The sequence below is a fragment of the Gekko japonicus genome, unplaced genomic scaffold, assembly GCF_001447785.1.
Source record: "Gekko japonicus isolate JY-2015 unplaced genomic scaffold, Gekko_japonicus_V1.1 scaffold1562, whole genome shotgun sequence".
Classification (NCBI taxonomy): Eukaryota; Metazoa; Chordata; class Lepidosauria; order Squamata; family Gekkonidae; genus Gekko; species Gekko japonicus.
Window position 1 is genome coordinate 262,436 of NW_015169824.1, and position 17,804 is coordinate 280,239.

The 17,804-nt window shown below is 46.4% G+C and overlaps 1 protein-coding gene and 1 pseudogene across 1 annotated transcript in view; one reads left to right on the plus strand and one right to left on the minus strand.

The window, feature by feature from the left end:
* LOC107115507 overlaps positions 1 to 17,804 on the minus strand; it is a 259,349-nt pseudogene that overhangs the window by 138,013 nt on the left and 103,532 nt on the right.
* The window catches only part of LOC107115506 (zinc finger protein 420-like), a 157,667-nt gene that overhangs the window by 96,184 nt on the left and 43,679 nt on the right, over positions 1 to 17,804 (plus strand). Inside the window, exons 10-11 of the mRNA XM_015417226.1 lie at positions 5,157 to 5,164; positions 8,177 to 9,099. Of these exons, the coding sequence (XP_015272712.1) occupies positions 5,157 to 5,164; positions 8,177 to 9,099 (931 nt within the window). The remainder of the gene's footprint in view (positions 1 to 5,156; positions 5,165 to 8,176; positions 9,100 to 17,804) is intronic.

Below are 17,804 nucleotides of genomic sequence, written 5' to 3' on the forward strand. Positions count from 1 at the left end.
CTTCGCCTGCTTCCTCTTCTTCCTCCTCTTCCTCCTCCTCTTCCGCCTCCTCCTCCTCCTTCTTCTTGCAATGCCCCCTCCCAAATTTACAATGCCCCCAAGTCTGGCCAAGAGGTGGATGCAGCGGGTCGAGCAGGCAGGACTGGGACACTGACAAGACCTGTCCTCCCTGGGATGCTTATCCAGGCCGGAACCTTCTTGCCCCAGTCGCTGGCATTGCCGTTGAAGGTCCCTGTATGGGCCTCAGGTTTGCAGTGCCTGGCCACTCCAGATGGGTGGCCTGGCCTGCAAGTGCCCCTCCGGGCGAGGCCAGCAGGCATTGTGGCTCCAGGCGGGGGCTGGCTCCCCTGGACAGATTGCTGGCCTGCCCCTTTTCTCCCTGCGCCGTCGGCTGCGGCACCTCCCTCCCTCCACAAGCTGTAGACCGACACCGAGCTCCATCTCACCACCTTCATGGCACTCGTCCAGTACAGCTGCTCCAGCCAGCTGCAGGTAGGCGCCCCTCGCCCCTGCCATCCCCTCTCTCGCCCTGTATTTCTTTCATGGAAGATTCCTTAAAACTCATGGCGACCCTATGACATTTCAAATCAGTTAAATTAATCAAATTAGCCAGTGTGCCCCCTCGTTGCCCCCCCTGCACAAAAAGTGTCTAGCTATTGGGTTGATAGACACGCACACACATGCACGCAAAAATCTCAATCCTAAATTCAGTCTCGGCTTTGCAGGAGGTCAGAGCTCTGGCCTTTGGCTCCCCGGGAGGGATCTGGCAGAGGAGGAAAGACCATCCAGTGGCGGAGGTGAAGGCTGCTTGAAGAGGAAGGGAGGATGAGGGGAGAGCCGGACTCAGCTGCACCTGAATCAGGAAAAGGCCTCGGTGCCGGTGAGCCTGGGAGCAGAAGGGAGCTGTGGGGCGAAACAGTGCAGAAGAGCCTGGGGGACAGCGGCTTCCCTCCAGATGTGCATCGCCAGCTGTTCAGGCAGTTCGGCTACCAGGAGGCAGAGGGGCCGCGGGAGGTCTGCAGCCGACTCCACCGTCTTTGCCGCCAGTGGCTGAAGCCGGAGAGGCGCAGCAAGAGGGAGATGCTGGACCTGGTGATCCTGGAGCAGTTCCTGGCCGTCCTGCCCCCGGAGATGGAGAGCTGGGTGAGGGAGTGCGGGCCGGAGACCAGTTCCCAGGCGGTGGCCCTGGCAGAAGGCTTCCTCCTCAGCCGGGCTGAGAGCAAAAATCAGAACCAGCAGGTGAGAAGTTTTCATCTTAGTAGGGTGGAGGGGGGGCACAGGATATGATCGAGGATACCATCGGAGTTGACATGGATTGCCCCAACTTTTTGAAACCCACCCTAGCCTGTTTCCTGTTCCTTTTCTCATTGGTCTTCCCTTTCTGGGATCCCCACCTCTGTTTCAGGTGCATGAGAAGATTGAACAGGAATGTTATCACCGACCCTCTCTTCCAGGTAAGACGTAGAGGGGTATTGTTCCTCCTGCTACTTGAATGTAAGGGGGGCCCCTGCTTTTATGGCCTTGTGGCTCTTTGTGGGGAAAACGCTCCACTTCTACTTCTCAGTTCAGAAATTCAACAGGGCAAGAAGTATCCGAAGTTGACAAACCTTGAAAGGATGCTGGTGGAAGGCAGCAGTTGGGTGCTTTCAAAAATGTGTTTTATCTGAATAGGTATTCAGTGCCAGATTAGGGAAAATTTTGTCAAAAATGGTCTTGGATTATCCCCTAAATATCAGTTTTTGGCAGTGTAACATCACTGGGATTGTCATTCTCTATGAATATGATATTCTGTTGTTATCATTACCAATAAAATCATTATATATTTATTATCAACAATACTAATAATATTTTCATTTATACTTGCCTTTCTAACTGGGACTCGAAGCAGAATATACAGATGACCTAAAGACGTTTCAGTCAATCAGTACACAAATTAGGAGATAAGATAACGTCAGGTAGTCAGCGCCTTTCAAGATAGGATATTTAAATTTAACAGCAAAGATGACCAGTAAGACAAAATCATGTGTTTGGGCTAGGACTGTAGACCAGGGGGAAAATCCAGTAGAAGGCATGCAGCTCTAATAAAGATGATGTGTCCGTGGTATTTCGCACTGTGTCACCTAGTTAGGGTGTCAAAAGGATAACTGCTGGGCCTTCACCTAGAGGAAGGCTGCATTTCCCCTCATATCCTGGTCTTCTTTGCTTGCTTGCTTGCAAAGAGATTCTAGGATTTGGTAGCTGCATTTCTGTCCTTCGTTTTCAGTTGCCTGTTCCTTGCATCACAGAGTTCTTCCTCCTTAGTTCTGTGAATTCTGGAGAAACAGACCACAGTTTTTGTGTATGATAACCATCTCAAGGCTGGATTTGTTAATGCTGTGGAAGCAAACAGTGATCCAAAATAAGGATGCAAGGATAGCTGGTACCATGAGCCAAGACAGGGAGAGTCATATTTTCCCCAGTGGAACTGAAAGGCAAAGTACATGGAAAGTAGTCAGAGTACAGAATGCCACACAGTTACCTTTTTATCCTTCCAGGTGGTGCTGTAAAACCAAGGACACATTCTTTGCCATCTCTTTCGGGGAAAGAGAAAGCCGCTTCTGTGCAGCCTGAGGGGGTAAGTGGGGAACTACGGATCACGCCCCTGGGTGCTTCCCCCACCCTCCCTAGGCCAAGGGAGACTCTCTCTCTGCCTCTTTCCCCTGGCTGCTATCTGTGCTGCTCACTGGGTAGAAAATCAAAGCATCTGACAGAGGGTTGAGTCCTGAACATCAATATTATAGTGTTTTTTTTAAGATTGCCCTGAGAGACGGAAGAATTCTTACATTCTCTGTGAAGACTATGTTCCCCCCCCCCTCTTTTCAGGGCCTGGTGACCTTGGAGGAGGTGTCTGTTCATTTCACTGCGGAGGAGTGGGCTCTGCTGGATCCGGACCAAAGGAGGCTTCACAAAGAAGTCATGGGGGAGAATTGTCGGAATGTCACCTCTCTGGGTATGGCTCTCCTTTCTCTTGATTCACGGATGCTGAAGCCAGAAATCATTCTAAGAAGGACCCCAGTCCTGACCTGAATGGCCCAAGCTAGCCCGATCTCATCGGAAGCTAAGCAGGGTGCGTCCTGCTTCGTATTTGGGTGGGAAACTGTCAGGCCTGTACCTGCCTTGGTGCAGTAACATCACCAAGCTTGACCTGGGTTTGGCCTCACTCACTCCCTGAGTAACACTCACCATAAAGCAAAGGAAGGCTTTATTGACGAATTTATTTTTAAAGTATAAAAAGAAAGAATATAGTTCAGTGAGAGTGAAATGCGCAAAATAACAAAACTGGAGTCCAAGCTCAGCGCAGTTGGTTCGTAAAACAAAGAGTTCCAGAACATTATACAAATATTTTCTTGGCTGCAAGGAGGAACAGGAAGGAAAGGGTAAAAAGGGAAGAATGGTTTTCTCTCTCTAACCACACTCATCGACACATGCCGACCATAACCTCCTGACTTCCTGACGTAATGATTGGGCAGTATTCATGGAACATTCCAGGCTGAGAGTGAGTTCTCCCTCCCATACCAGATTCATAGCTAAATGGTGTGAGGTAATTAACAGGCCTAAGTGGGTGGCCTTGATAACCTCTGGTGGGGGTGGGGGGCTGACCCCTGTAAAGAATCAGAGAGCAGGGGGAAGTAGCTGTGAAATACCTCCCAGATGACTTCTCTCTTGACAGAGACCACCAAGAAAATCCAGGGTCAGCACACAAAAGCAGGCAATGGCCGAGCATCTCGGAATGTCTCCTGTTTGGAAACCTGACACTGTTGCCCTAAGTGGGCTGCGACGTGACAACAGTCTCCACCGCCACCAATAAGGCCCCAGATAGGGGTCTTTCAATGGAGACTGTCAGCGGGAGAGTGAAGTGGATGCCCACGCAGGCAAGAGTGCTGTTAATACTTAGCGAATTCTGTTAGTATTAGTGTGTAACCCAGGGTCCGACTTACCTGAGGAACCGCCATTCCCCATATATACCCCCAAGAGCACTTCGGTCCGGGGCACAACATCGCCTGGTGGTTCCAGGCCCCCGGGAGGCAAGGCTCACCACGACTAGGACCAGATCCTTTTCAGTGGTGGCCCCTACCTGGTGGAATGAGCTTCCGGAGGAGATCAGGCTCGCCACGACTAGGACCAGATCCTTTTCAGTGGTGGCCCCTACCTGGTGGAACGAGCTCCCGGAGGAGATCAGGGCCCTGCGGGACCTTATGCAGTTCCATAGGGCCTGTAAGACGGAGCTCTTCCGCCAGGCTTTCACATAGGGGCCACCACTACCACCGCCACCAATGAGGTGGACAACATCGGGGCTAAGGATGGCCCGGGAAGATCTGCCACAACTTCTGCGTGACCGATACCACTGGATTTATCTGGTTGAGCTATAGGATAACATCATCCTTGGAGAACTTGTCTATTTACCATCTGGCATGTATCCGGAGACCATCTTGTTAAATGAGTACAATTGTTATTAGTTGTTATTAATGTTTTTATTGCTTTTATCTGTTTTATATGGGCTTTGCCCCTTGTAAGCTGACCTGAGCCCGCTCTGCGGGGAGGGCGGGGTATAAATCTTAATAAATAAATAAATAAAAATAAGCTAAAATATTGGTTTGTAAAAGTAAAGGAACACGGCAGAGGAGGAAGGCCCACCCCCGTGATTGCCTATTGAGGACTGAGTGGGCTCATTGGTTTTCAGGGGGAACAAAACCTTCAGTCCAGGTGGAAATCCAATGAAAGCAGGGCAGGAGGGGGACTGGCCTCCATAGCACTTTATGGGATGTCAATGGGGCCTCCTCTTGGGCCGTTCAGAAGAGCCGTGGAAATGAGCGTTTTAAGTAATAACAGTAATAATTTTTGCATTTATTGTAGAGCCTTCAATGTGCACTTTCAAAAGTTCAGAAAGACATTTCCTAGCCCTGAGGACATCAGAGCCTTCCATGGTACTTCAGGAGGGTAAGGGTGGGGCAGAGAGGGCAGAAGAGATGAATTGGGGCCTTCTGCGGTCTTCATTCTGCTTACACCAGTGTAAGTAGGTGTGGCTCAAAGATTCAGTAAAATGCAGGGCAGCCCTGTAGGACAAACCAGGAAAAAACAGGAGTTGAGTGGATGAAGTTTTGCTGTATGTCATGAAGAAGAGGAGGTTGGATTTATACCCCACCCTTCACTCCCCGAAGGAGTCTCAGAGCAGCTTACAATCTCCTTCCCCTCCCCACAATAGACACCCTGTGAGCAGTGTTCCCTCTAAGCTAAGTTAGTGTGAGCTAGCTCATAGTTTTTTAGTCTCCAGCTCACACATGTTTTGTCTCAGCTCAGGAAGGGATGGCTCCAGAGTAAACTGATTTATGCAGTAGCCAAATCTCTCGCTCACAACTTTAATGCCAGTAGCTCACAGAGTACAATTTTTGCTCACAAGACTCCACAGCTTAGAGGGAGCATTGCCTGTGAGGTAGGTGAGGCTGAGAGAGCTCTTTCGAGGACTGCTCATGAGAGAACAGCTCTGAGAGAACTTGTGACTGACCCACGGTCCCATCAGCAGCTGCATGTAGAGGAGTGCAGAATCAAATCCAGTTCTTCCAGACTAGAGTCTGTGCTCCTAACCACTACACAAAACTGGCTCTGAGGAGCTTTGCCTGTTGAGTTTCTGCCTGCCATGCGGCCCTTGGAATCAGAGGTGCAGGTACTGCCTTCCCATTCTGGGCTGGAGGGAAAGGGAAGAGAATGCATGCAGTTTTGAGGTCTTTACGGGTTGAGTAGTGTTAAAAAATGTTCTCAATTCAGAAAGCAGATTTGTACTTCTGCACACTGATTATGAGTTTTTGGGGATCCATCGCCACCCTTTTCCATCTGGGAAGGGTCTCTTCAAAGGGAAAGGAGCCCTCAGACAGTGGCCCTTTGTCACAGCCACCCTAGATGGTGTCATAGTGGGACGTCGGATCCTGCTCGGCTTGGGAGGGGGCGAAGATACCGCATTCCGGTTGCTCCATGTATGCTAGGGCTTCCCTTCCCTGTGCTGGACTTCCCTGTTCCCTTCTTCTCTTCTTTGGGCTACCAGCAGGATCAGCAGAGGGATCCTTTGGGATCTTTACAGTAGCCCCCTCCCCTCCCATTGGATGCATCTTTTAGGAGTTTAAAAACTCTGATTTCTCTTTTTCCATTATTGGTGGCTGGGTCTCGGCCTGTTTTTAAAATCTGAATATTTCTTAGAGAATTGGAACATCTTGAACTCACCAGTCTGCTTCTTTCCCCCAAAGGAGGACTTCTGGTTCCCAAACCTGAATCCATATCCACAGTGGAAGAAGCGGGAGATCCACTTCTCCAGGACCCAGAAGAAAGAAAGAGATCAGCAGGTTTCTGCTTCATTGTTTGGTGGGAAACTTTCTCTGGTGCATGTGGGTAGTCTTACAGGGCTCTTTTTGTAGCAGGAACTCCTTTGCATATTAGGCCACACACCCCTAATGTAGCCAATCCTCCAAGAGCTTACAGAGCTCTTCTTACAGGAGCTACTGTAAGCTCTTGGAGGATTGGCTACATTAGGGGTGTGTCGCTTAATATGCAAATGAGTTCCTGCTACAAAAAGAGCCCTGCGTAGGACTCCTCTTGGGCTAAATTTCCCCAGCTGGAGAATGGGGGGGGGGATTTCTCTAGAGGCAACAGCACAAGAATGGCCAGGAAATAGAATCATAGAATGTTAGAGTTGGAAGGGACTTTGGAGGTCATCTAGTCCAACCCCCTGCCCTCTGCAGGAGCATAGCCGAAAGACAGCCCTACATACCTACAACATACCCGAAAGATGGTCGTCCAGCCTCCGCTTGAAAACGTCCAGCGAAGGAGTATCCACCACCTCCCGAGGCAGACTGTTCCACTGCTCAACCACTCTTACAGTTAGGAAGTCTCTCCTGATATTTAGCCGGTAACGACTCCCTTGTAATCTTTCTTAAGTGTGAAAGAGAGGATTAAAAAAGGGAACAACGTGCTGGCTTGTTTTTACCTATGGTGGTGGAGCCGGGGATGTTTCTACAATACTCGACTTTAATAAATTTTGATTGATACGCAGCCTCTCCACAGACCTGCTGAAGTTGGCTCAAAAATAAAAATACCAGCAAATCCTAAATACTGCCTAAATGTTCAATTTTAAAAGCCAGGGGCACAAGAAGAAAATAAAACATCCACTGAGTTGCTTGAGAGATCTCCCAAAACAGTCCTCAAGTTAGAAAACGATAAAACGCCTAAAACGATAAAGTTCTGACAAAGCCCACTTGGAAATAAATGTTTTGGCCTGGCTCTAGAAAGATAGGCAGGTGAACTCCAGGTGAGCTTCAAATGGGGGGACATTCCCTAGTTGAGGGGCCACCACAGAAATCGCACAGTCTCTAGTCGCCACCTGCCTCAGCTCTGCGGTCAGGGCCATAGGACCCAGGGCTTGGAGGCCAAATATACCTGTGGGTGGAAAGTACAATGAGCTTTACAAGTTTGTTGCTCAGATTGGGTCTCAGTGGATAGGGTGTAAAGCTCTGCTCCTAACTCACTGTCCAGTGAATGCAGTTCAGTTTTGTCCTTGAATACAGGAAGCCATTTGGGAGGCGCCATCTAGTCCAGCTTCCTGTTTCCCACAGTGGCCCCCTAGAGTCCCTGAAAGGTTCACGGGAAGAGGAGCAGATCAAAGCATCACTCCTCAGAGAGGTACTGCCTCTAAACAAGGAAGTTTCTCTGGTCTCCCTTGTCTCTAATGGAACTACCCTCCAAGGAAGAATCTGCAGCTGATTGATACAGGGCAGGATTTTCCCCTGTTAAGTGTCATTGTCAAGAGGTGTTAATGGCCTTCTTTACTTGACTCTGTTTTTGCCTGAAGGACTTACCATTCTTTTATCTTTGTTCTAGAGGCTGATGGTCCCCAGAATAAGTCCAATGGAGACCTGCAACACCTTGTACTTGAGAAAAACCAGCAGAAAAGCATCAGTGGAACAAAATGGAAGACAGAGAATGAATCCTCTCCTCAGAGTGCTGAATCCTGGGTGTTCGATAGACAACAAAGAATGAACACTGGAGGGAAACTTCATAAATGGTTGGAGCGTGGAAGGAGCTCTGCTCAGAACTGCATCCTTGCAGCTCATCAACAAGTCCACACTGGGGAGAAACCATATAAATCCTTGAGTTCACAGCTTACTAACCATCAACATATCCACATTGGGAAGAAACCATATAAGTGCTTGGAGTGTGGAAAGAACTTTGCTTGGAATTCATACCTTACTATACATCAACGAATCCACACAGGGGAGAAACCATATAAATGCTTGGAGTGTGGAAAGAGCTTTGTTCAGTGTTCACAGCTTACTAATCATCGACGAATTCACACAGGAGAGAAACCATATAAATGCTTGGAGTGTGGAAAGAGCTTTGTTCAGTGTTCACAGCTTACTAATCATCGACGAATTCACACAGGAGAGAAACCATATAAATGCTTGGTGTGTGGAAAGAGCTTTGCTCAGACTGCAAAGCTTACTAACCATCAACGAATCCACACAGGGGAGAAACGACATAAATGCTTGGAGTGTGGAAAGAGCTTCGCTCAGAGTTCACAACTTACTCACCATCGACGAATCCACACAGGAGAGAAACCATATAAATGCTTTGAGTGTGGAAAGAGCTTTGCTCGAAGTTCACAACTTACTCACCATCGACGAATCCACACAGGAGAGAAACCATATAAATGCTTGGAGTGTGGAAAGAGCTTTGCTCAGAATTCACACATTATTCTACATCGACGAATCCACACAGGGGAGAAACCATATAAATGCTTGGAGTGTGGAAAGAGCTTTACTCGGGGTTCACATCTTACTCTACATCGACGAATCCACACCGGGGAGAAACCATATAAATGCTTGGACTGTGGAAAGTGCTTTGTTCAGAGTTCGCAGCTTATTAACCATCGAAGAATCCACACAGGGGAGAAACCATATAAATGCTTAGACTGTGGAAAGAGCTTTCCTCAGAGTGGCAGCCTAACTGCTCATCAACGAATCCACACAGGGGAGAAACCATATAAATGCTTGGAGTGTGGAAAGAGCTTTGCTCGGAGTCATAGCCTAACTGCTCATCAGGGAATCCACGGGGAGGAGGGGAGCTACATCAAAACTTGGAATGTTGAAAGAGCTTCTCTCAAAAGGCATATCTTAAGGTATCCTCAGAATTGACCCAGGTGAGAAATCATATAAATGTTAAGCCCTGTTTTGCATTAAAGAATTCACGCAGAAGAGAAACCATAGCAGTAGAAAAGAGCAAGAATCTAGTAGCACCTTAAAGATTATGAAAATTTGTGACAAGGTATGAACTTTCTTCAGTTACATTTCACTTCCTCAGATATGACGAATCCATACAGGAGAATCCATATCTGAAAAAGGGAGCAGTGACTCACGAAAGCTCATATCCTGACACAAATTTTGTCAGTCTCTGAGGTGCTACTGGACTCTTGCTCTTTTCTACTGCTACAGACAGACTAACACAGCTACCCATTTGTTTGAGTATTGGTAGATCTTTAGCCTCAAGCTAGCCTCAAGCTGATTACCAGGCATCATCAGCTGTAGTTTTTGTGCTACTTCTGGCTGGTATTATACAGTTGTTGAATTGGTATTGGTTGGACTAAATTCTCTGCCCCTCTTGCTCTGCTCACCATATTTAATGATAGTTGATGACAGCATGAGTAGTTCTGCCTCCTGCCAAAACAGTGGCAGTTACACTGGATGAAGTAATGGCAAGAGTAATAATCCTTTATGCTAAACTGCATCTAAAATTTTATTCATAACAAACGCCGTACCCTGCCTTTTTCCTGGTGGGGACCCAAAGCACCTAACGTTGTGCTCCTCACCTCCATTTTATCCAAAGTGCAGCTGTCATGACCCCAGGGGGGCGCCACCTTCAGCTGCCACCACTCTGGACTTCGGGTCCCTTGAGAAGGCCCGGAGTACCCTCCCAAGCCCATCCAAAATGCCCCTTTTTAAGAACATAGGCATGATGACCAGGCAGAGAACACTTAAACAAATGGTTTATTAACACTGTACTGGGGCAAGGAAAACCAGACAAAAAAGGCAAAATAAACTAATCTAACGTGACTACCTATTTCACTTCACAGCCCTCTTATACCAGGCATCCTGCCTGTACTCACTCTGTCCCAAGTGAGGGATCTTTTCCTCAGACCAGACTGTCCCCTCAGTTTAGCTCTGTGAGAGACAAGACCGCAGAAGAGAAAGAACAGAGTTTCACAGTTCAGAAAGCTTAAGTTCCATTCCCTCACACAATCTCTGTACACTGATTGGCTACAACCATTGCTAAGCATTGTGGGGGTTGTAGGCTGTCTGCTCTCCACTCCCACACAGGCCTCTAGGCCTTTCTCCCAGGCCTACACAGGTCATGACAGCAGCCATGCTGAGAAGTAGGTTAGGCTGAGAATGGGTGACTAGCCCAGGGTCAGCCTGCAGATTTCATTGGCAGAGATGAGATTTGAAGGGTTAAGCTGACCGTGTATATTATAAAAGTACAAAAGTTATTAGGGTGTACACATATTAAAATATATTCGGGTTAATTTTTTTTCAAGTATCAGACTAATAAAAGCATATCAAATATTAATACACATGATGGGTCAACACTTTCCAACTGAAGACCAAACGTGTTTTGGCCTCACAGGGCCTTCCTCAGTGATCACTATTACAACATAGTATAGACACACATTCAAACATATGTATACAAGATCTTTAGTACACTTATATAAAGACCAGATGTTGTATCCTGAAATTATAAAAATAGAGGGGGGGAAGGAAAAAGAAACTCAAATTATTATTTCAAATGTATACCAAATCCTTATTAATTTCAACAAATGATTTTTTCAAACTAGAATTACCTTGTATGTTTGTAATTGTGTTACTGGTATTAATGATGGGCCATAGGTATAGCCATATCCATTCCAATTATTCTAAATAAAAACCATGAAATGAAATAGTGAAATTATTATATTAATAGTTCCAATTGTATATTAAAAGTAGCCTAATAGCTATGAAAAATTAAATTGGCCAACAAACCTGGTAATTGAGATTTCATAAGTCTGAATGTGTGTCACTCCATCAAGGTAAGATTCTGTCATAGGCTGCTGAATTGGCTACCATATATAGTTATTCTGAGGTGATGCAATCACCAGTTAACCTTGCACCATGCCAGTCAGGTGAGATACAAGATGGGAGGGGGTGCAGAGGAGAGAAAGACCAGGAACATCTGGGGGGGGGAACAGGTCAGTAAAAAAAAATTTTTTTACAGAAAGCCAGATACAGATGTTCATAAGCAGCAAGTCCAGTCCACATCTTCATTCAATCCAAAAGGAGCCCACGTCTGCAATTGATGAATCCAAAACAACTCTCTTCTCAGGAGCACTCTGCACATGTTCGGGTTGGTAGTCTGTACAGTCTCAGCAATCCAAAATTTTAGCTGTTTGTCCGTGTGACCCTTCTCCAGATAATGGCTCACTAATGGTGCAGAGCGCTTCTGCAATCTAACGCAACTGCGATGTTCACCTATTCTGACCTTTACGGGTCTTGATGTTTGACCTAAGTACAATTTGGCACATGGACATTGAATACAGTAAATCACTCCTTTCCTTTGACAGTTACAAAACGTATTGATCATAAAAGTTTTTGTTTTAGCAGTATTTTGAAATGACTTTTTAGACTCAGCACAGTAAGACATTGAACAGTTCCCACAAGAAGAAAAAAAACCTTTAGGAATCTCACTCCCACTCATCCTGCAGCTGTTGTCCTTCGCTCCCGGGAGCCTGCTTCTAACAAGTGAATCTCTGAGGTTTCTTGCTCTCTTTGCTCTGTATTCTTGGTGCTTGGGGGGGGGGGCAAACAGTGTCCTGGCCCCACTGGTGGACCTCTTGATGGCACCTGGTATTCGGCCTGATTCAACATTGGCTTCTCTTATGTTCTTACGTTCTCCTAGAGCCTAGTCAGGCATTCTGACTACTGTGCCACACTGGCTCAGCGACCTCAGTGTAAAGTGCCCGCCTAGATCTGAATTGTGCTTGATGAGACTCATCCAGAACACTAGACAGCCCTTCTGTTTCCACAGACTCCTTTCTCCCCCACCTGCTCCTAATCACCCCAGAGAAGTCAAGGTCCTCTTCGGCTGCCAGAGCTCTGGTCTAGGGGGTTCGAATTCTCCCTTTCCATCCACAGGCCCTGTATTGCTGAGCACTGCCAGGCTTACAAGTGAGTTTGAGGCATGAAGACCCAGTCAAGACAGAGTGTGTTATTGTGACAGAAATCCTAAAACTTGGCTAAGGCTCAAGAGTGCCTGAGATCTTGGACCCCTAAGAGATTCCACTAGAATGAGTTATTCATTTTCATTCTTCATTGGACCATCCTGGCAGACTTAATCGCTTTTGGAGAAAGGACAGTCCATTTTGGACCAGACCATCTGTTTGTCTTGGAAGCTCAGAGCCTTGACCAACTGCTTGATCAAAGTGGGACTCTGCCGTATGTGGCTACGATTACTGAAGTAGCTTCTGACATCAGAGATGGGGATTTGCGTGCAATTTGAGAAATCCGCTTGTCATTCTTAGAAAAGAGGCTGGCTTATGTCCAACTCCAGTTAGCCTAAATACTTGGGATTTTCAGTCTTCAGTGGGAACTGTGTCCACAGGAGTTGGCTAGGTGTTAAGAACTCTTTCGACCTCTTGTTAACACAAGGAACTGCACAAACTCAAGGAACTGGCTACAGCATAGGTAACAGGTTTAGCTGAGTCAATTCTACTGTTGTTTTTCATTTGAATATCTCCGTGTTGTTGTTGCTGGGTGCTTTCTCCTATATTTTGTTTTTCCTTTTTTCTCCACTTTTTGAATCCAACCACCCTTCCCCCTCTCTTTCACAACAAACATTTTTATAAAGGAATTTTTATGGCTTCGCTTAGTTTAATCCGGGGTGGCCAAACTGTGGCTCGGGAGCTGCATGCAAACAGAGCCAGTTTGGTGTAGCAGTTAAGTGCACGGACTCTAATCTGGGAGAACCGGGTTTGATTCCCCACTCCTCCACTTGCAGCTGCTGGATGACCTTGGGCAAGCCATAGTTCTGACAAGAGCTGTCCTTGAAAGAGCAGTTCTTTAAAGAGCTCTCTCAGCCCCACCTACCTCACAGGGTATCTGTTGTGGGAAGGGAAAGGAGTTTGTAAGCCGCTCTGAGACTCTGAGTGAAGGGCGAGGTATAAATCTCATCTTCTTCCACACATATTGTGCGGCTCCCGGCGGGGCGGCTGGGGAAGCTAAATATTATTAGCAAACAAATATTATTGGACAAATAAATATCATTATCAATATCTGCTTTTACCACTTTTGTTATTATTTTTGGTAGTCTCATTTAATGTTAACAAAAAGCAAATGTGCATATTTCTCAGTAAAAACATGTAAAATTTGGTCATGTCTTCTATGTGGCTCTTACGTTAAGCAAGTTTGGCCATCCCTGGTTTAATCTGGTTCTCTGGGATATTTCTCTGAATCTCTTCCCCATGTGCTGGACTGCAGGGGTGCTCCCAGGTTGGCTATAAGTTACTGCTTTAGTACTGTGCCGGAAGACTGCCTTCTCAGCAGGTCAGTCTAGATGCTCTCAGGAGATCCTGAGCGGTGGCAACTGGGTACCAGGGTACTTCCCAGGGAACTGTTGGTCTAAGGGAGTTTCCAAGCAAGGAAAGGCACCATTTCCATCTTCATATCATTACAGTAATAACCAAACTCGTATCTTTTAAGCCCCACTTGTAAAGAGGGAAAACGTTTTAACAGAGGATACGTTCCCAACAGCAGGGCTACATGAACGTCAGCTGCTTCACTGGTCTCTACAGGAGTATTTGGTCTTAGAATCATAGAATCACAGAGTTGGAAGGGGCCATACAGGCCATCTAGTCCAACCCCCTGCCCAATGCAGGATCACCCTAGGGCAGTGGTGGCGAACCTTTGAGAGACCGAGTGCCCAAACTGCGACCCAAAACCCACTTATTTATTGCAAAGTGCCAACACGGCAATTTAACCTGAATACTGAGGTTTTACTTTAGAAAAAACAACTCATACATTAACTTAAGATGATCCAAACAAAGTAAGGAAAGCAATCCCAAATGCTTTCATTTACTTAAAATTATTTGGCAGAGAATTCAACACTTTAATGGTGGTCTGGGCCTGGCTGGGGCGATGGCACATGTGCCCACAGAGAGGACTCTAAGTGCCACCTCTGGCACCCGAGCCATAGGTTCGCCACCACTGCCCTAGGATATCCCTGACAAGTGTTTGTCCAGCTGCTGCTTACAGACTGCCAGTGAGCAGGAGCTGTTACACTATTGCACAACTTTTATAGTCCAAAGGTTTTCCCTAGTATCCAGCTGGTACCTTCCTGCCCTTAATTTAAACCCATTCTTCTGAGTCCTCTGCTGCCAACAGGAACAGCTCCGTGCCCTCCTCTAAGGGACAGCCCTTCAAATACTTCAAGAGAGCAATCATATCACCACACCTTAATCACCACACCTTAAAAAGGATATTATAGCTTTGGGGAAAGTGCAGAAAAGGGCAACTCGAATGATAAAAGGGTTGGAACACTTTCCCTATGAGGAAAGGTTAAGGCGCTTAGGGCTCTTTAGCTTGGAGAAACAACGACTGAGGGGTGACATGATTGAGGTTTATAAGATTATGCATGGGAAAGAGCAGGTAGAGAAAGAGGTACTTTTCTCCCTTTCTCACAATACAAGAACTTGTGGGCACTCAGTGAAATTGCTGCGCGGTCGGGTTAGAACTGATAAAAGGAAGTATTTCTTCACCCAAAGAGTGATTAACACATGGAATTCACTGCCACAGGAAGTGGTGGTGGCTACAAGCATGGACGGCTTCAAAAGGGAATTAGATAAGCATACGGAGCAGAGGTCCATCAGTGGCTATTAGCCAAAAGTTATAGATAGGGGCTCTGAGGCAAGTGATGCTCTGTCTTCTTGGTGCTTGGGGGGGGGGGGTCAACAGTGGGAGGGCTTCTAATGTCCTGGCCCCACTGGTGGACCTCCTGATGGCACTGGTATTTCTGGCCACTGTGTGATACAGAGTGTGGGACTGGATGGGCCTTTGGCCTGATCCAACATTGGCACCTCTTATGTTCTTATGTTCACATAAACCCTTGGAATGTAGAAAGAACTTCATTCAAAAGGCAAATCTTTAAGGTACACCTAAGAATTTACCTGAGGAGAAGCCATATAAACACTAGGCTATGTTTTGCGGCGAAGAATTCACACAGGGAACTAACCGCAACCATGCTGAGAGGTGGGTTAGGCCGAGAATGGGCAACTGGTTCAGGGTCAGCCTGCAGATTTCCTTGACAGAGGCAGGAGTTGAACCTGGACCTCTTAGGTCCTAGTCAGGAAGCACGGCCCCACCCTGGCCCTGCCAGTTCCATCAGGTTGTCATTTAAAGGGGGGGATATTTTGGACCCTCCTTGGTTGTTTTGCCTGAACCGATAGCGTCTTCCTTTGTTCTACTCTGCTCCTGTTTATATTCATAAGCAAACTGCTTCAGATACACTGGAACAGAAATCATCAAACATTACCAGGAGGGGCTAACTAGAGTCAAGATGCATAAGTAACTGAGCAATAAATACAGGTAAGATTGGAACAACACATCTGGTAAGACCGGTGAATAGGTATACAGATAATAAAGGCATCAACAACAGATGTGAGAACTAAATATGAGTCCAGTGGCACCTTTAAGACCAACAAAATTTAATTTCTGGGTGTAAGTGAGAACTGAGGAAGAATTTAAAAAAACCCTAGTTATGTCTTTTAAGAAGATAATCAAGTATAGATAACTTTGTATGGCGTTTTAAGCTATAAAATAATGAGTGAGCCTAGAATGTTCATCCTTATCAAGGGGACAGCTAGTTGCTAGGAGCTGATGTTAAAAACCTATAAATATGAGAAACAGAATTTATTGGGAACATGTTAGAAAGGGCTTCTTGCTTGTGACCTGCTTCTCTTCGGATAAGAGGCCTTTTTATGGACACCTGTAATTGCAGTCATTTCGTTATCTGTCGCAGTGAAGGACGGTATAGTTTTCTTTTGAGTTAGTCATTGTTAAAGATGCAACGAGGTACGTTGCAATAAACAATAAGTGGGAACAAAAATTCTCTAGTACTATCACTTGTTTACTAGACCTGTAACAAACCACAAATGTTGTTGCAATGTACTTCTTGCCCAGAGTAAAATCATCTGATACATGAAAGCTAATTAAATGCCTAGGATTTCCTAGGGGCCTGCCTATATCTGAATCGGGCCTGAACAGAGTAATCCAGAACACCAGACAGCCCTCCACAGACTCCCTCTTCCCTCATCTGCCCCTTAACCACCCTGGAGAAGTCAAGACCCTCCTCGGCTGCCACAGCTCTGTTCTAGGGGGGTTCAAACTGGGGTGGGCTTAGAGTACCCCCTCTCCCCTTCCCGAACGCTGGCCCTCTATTGGTGGGCATTGCCAGGCTTACAACTAATCTCAAGGAATGAAGACCCAGTCTCAAGACAGAGTGTGTTAGAACCAAACAACAAAAATTAAACTCTACTTGTAAAGAGGATTTTTTTTTTTTACAGGATACATTTCCAACAACAGGTCCCTACTCTCGTGGAGTATTTGGCCTTTCCAGGCCTATGACATCCTCCTTGGGTGAGGGAAGCTCTGCCTCCCTGTTCCTGGGAGGAGAACACCTCTCCCTGGGGCAGCTTTAAGAACATAAGAACATAAGAGACGCCAATGTTGGATCAGGCCAAAGGCCCATCCAGTCCAACACTCTGGTGCGTTCAGACGCGGCCTTTCTGCCGACATAAACTGCACCGGTTCCAACCGGTGCAGTTTACGCCGGCTGAAACGCGATCACACTCACCTCCATTCTCATTCACTAAAATACAGACAGTGCAGATAATCAAACGCCGAGCTAAAACAGCATGGGGGAGCTGATCCCTAGGCGGCTAGGCAAGGATCTCAGCGTGGGCGAAGGAAGGGGAAAATCAACAGGAGAGTAAAAAAAGACTCATCCAAGACGGAGTTTAAAAACGTGGCCACAGAAATGGAGAGTTAAGGAAACCTTACCTGTAATGTATTGGTAATGTATCTGTCCAGAAACCAGAGCAAGTAATTAAAGAGGACGTTTCCGAACTGAGGAATGAGCTACAGAGGAAAGAAGCACTGATTCAGATTCAGAAGCACTTGGGGAAGCTGCGACACTGGCACCAAGTTCTCAAAGACCTCAATGTGCAGCATAAAAAGCCGGCTGAAATGCCTCAAGGACCTTTGGCTTACCTAGAGCAAGCTTCAGCAAATATCCCAGCACCTCTTAAGCAGACATGAACAAACAAGCTCATTCTACTTTCAGAACACCATCTCTACTTTTGAGACCAAGTGATGTGGGAACTTTTAAAAACCTTGTACAGGTTATATGAAAGAACAAGTAGATTATTTAAGAAACAAATACCGGAAAATACACAATAATGAAAGAAATGATTGTAAAAATGAGTACAAGCTGAGACTATAGGCAGAAACAGTTTTTAAAGCTTTTTACTTTGTCTCGTGTTGTTTACAACTCTCTAATCTCCTGTCTGGTGTTAAGAGGACAGGAGGCTGGGTTGATCCCGAGATCTCTCCCACACCCAGGGTCTAGTGTTAGAGGGTAAATGGGGCCGAAGCCAGCCAAGCGCAAAGTTGAAAAAGAAAATAAATTAGAACACCCCCACCCCT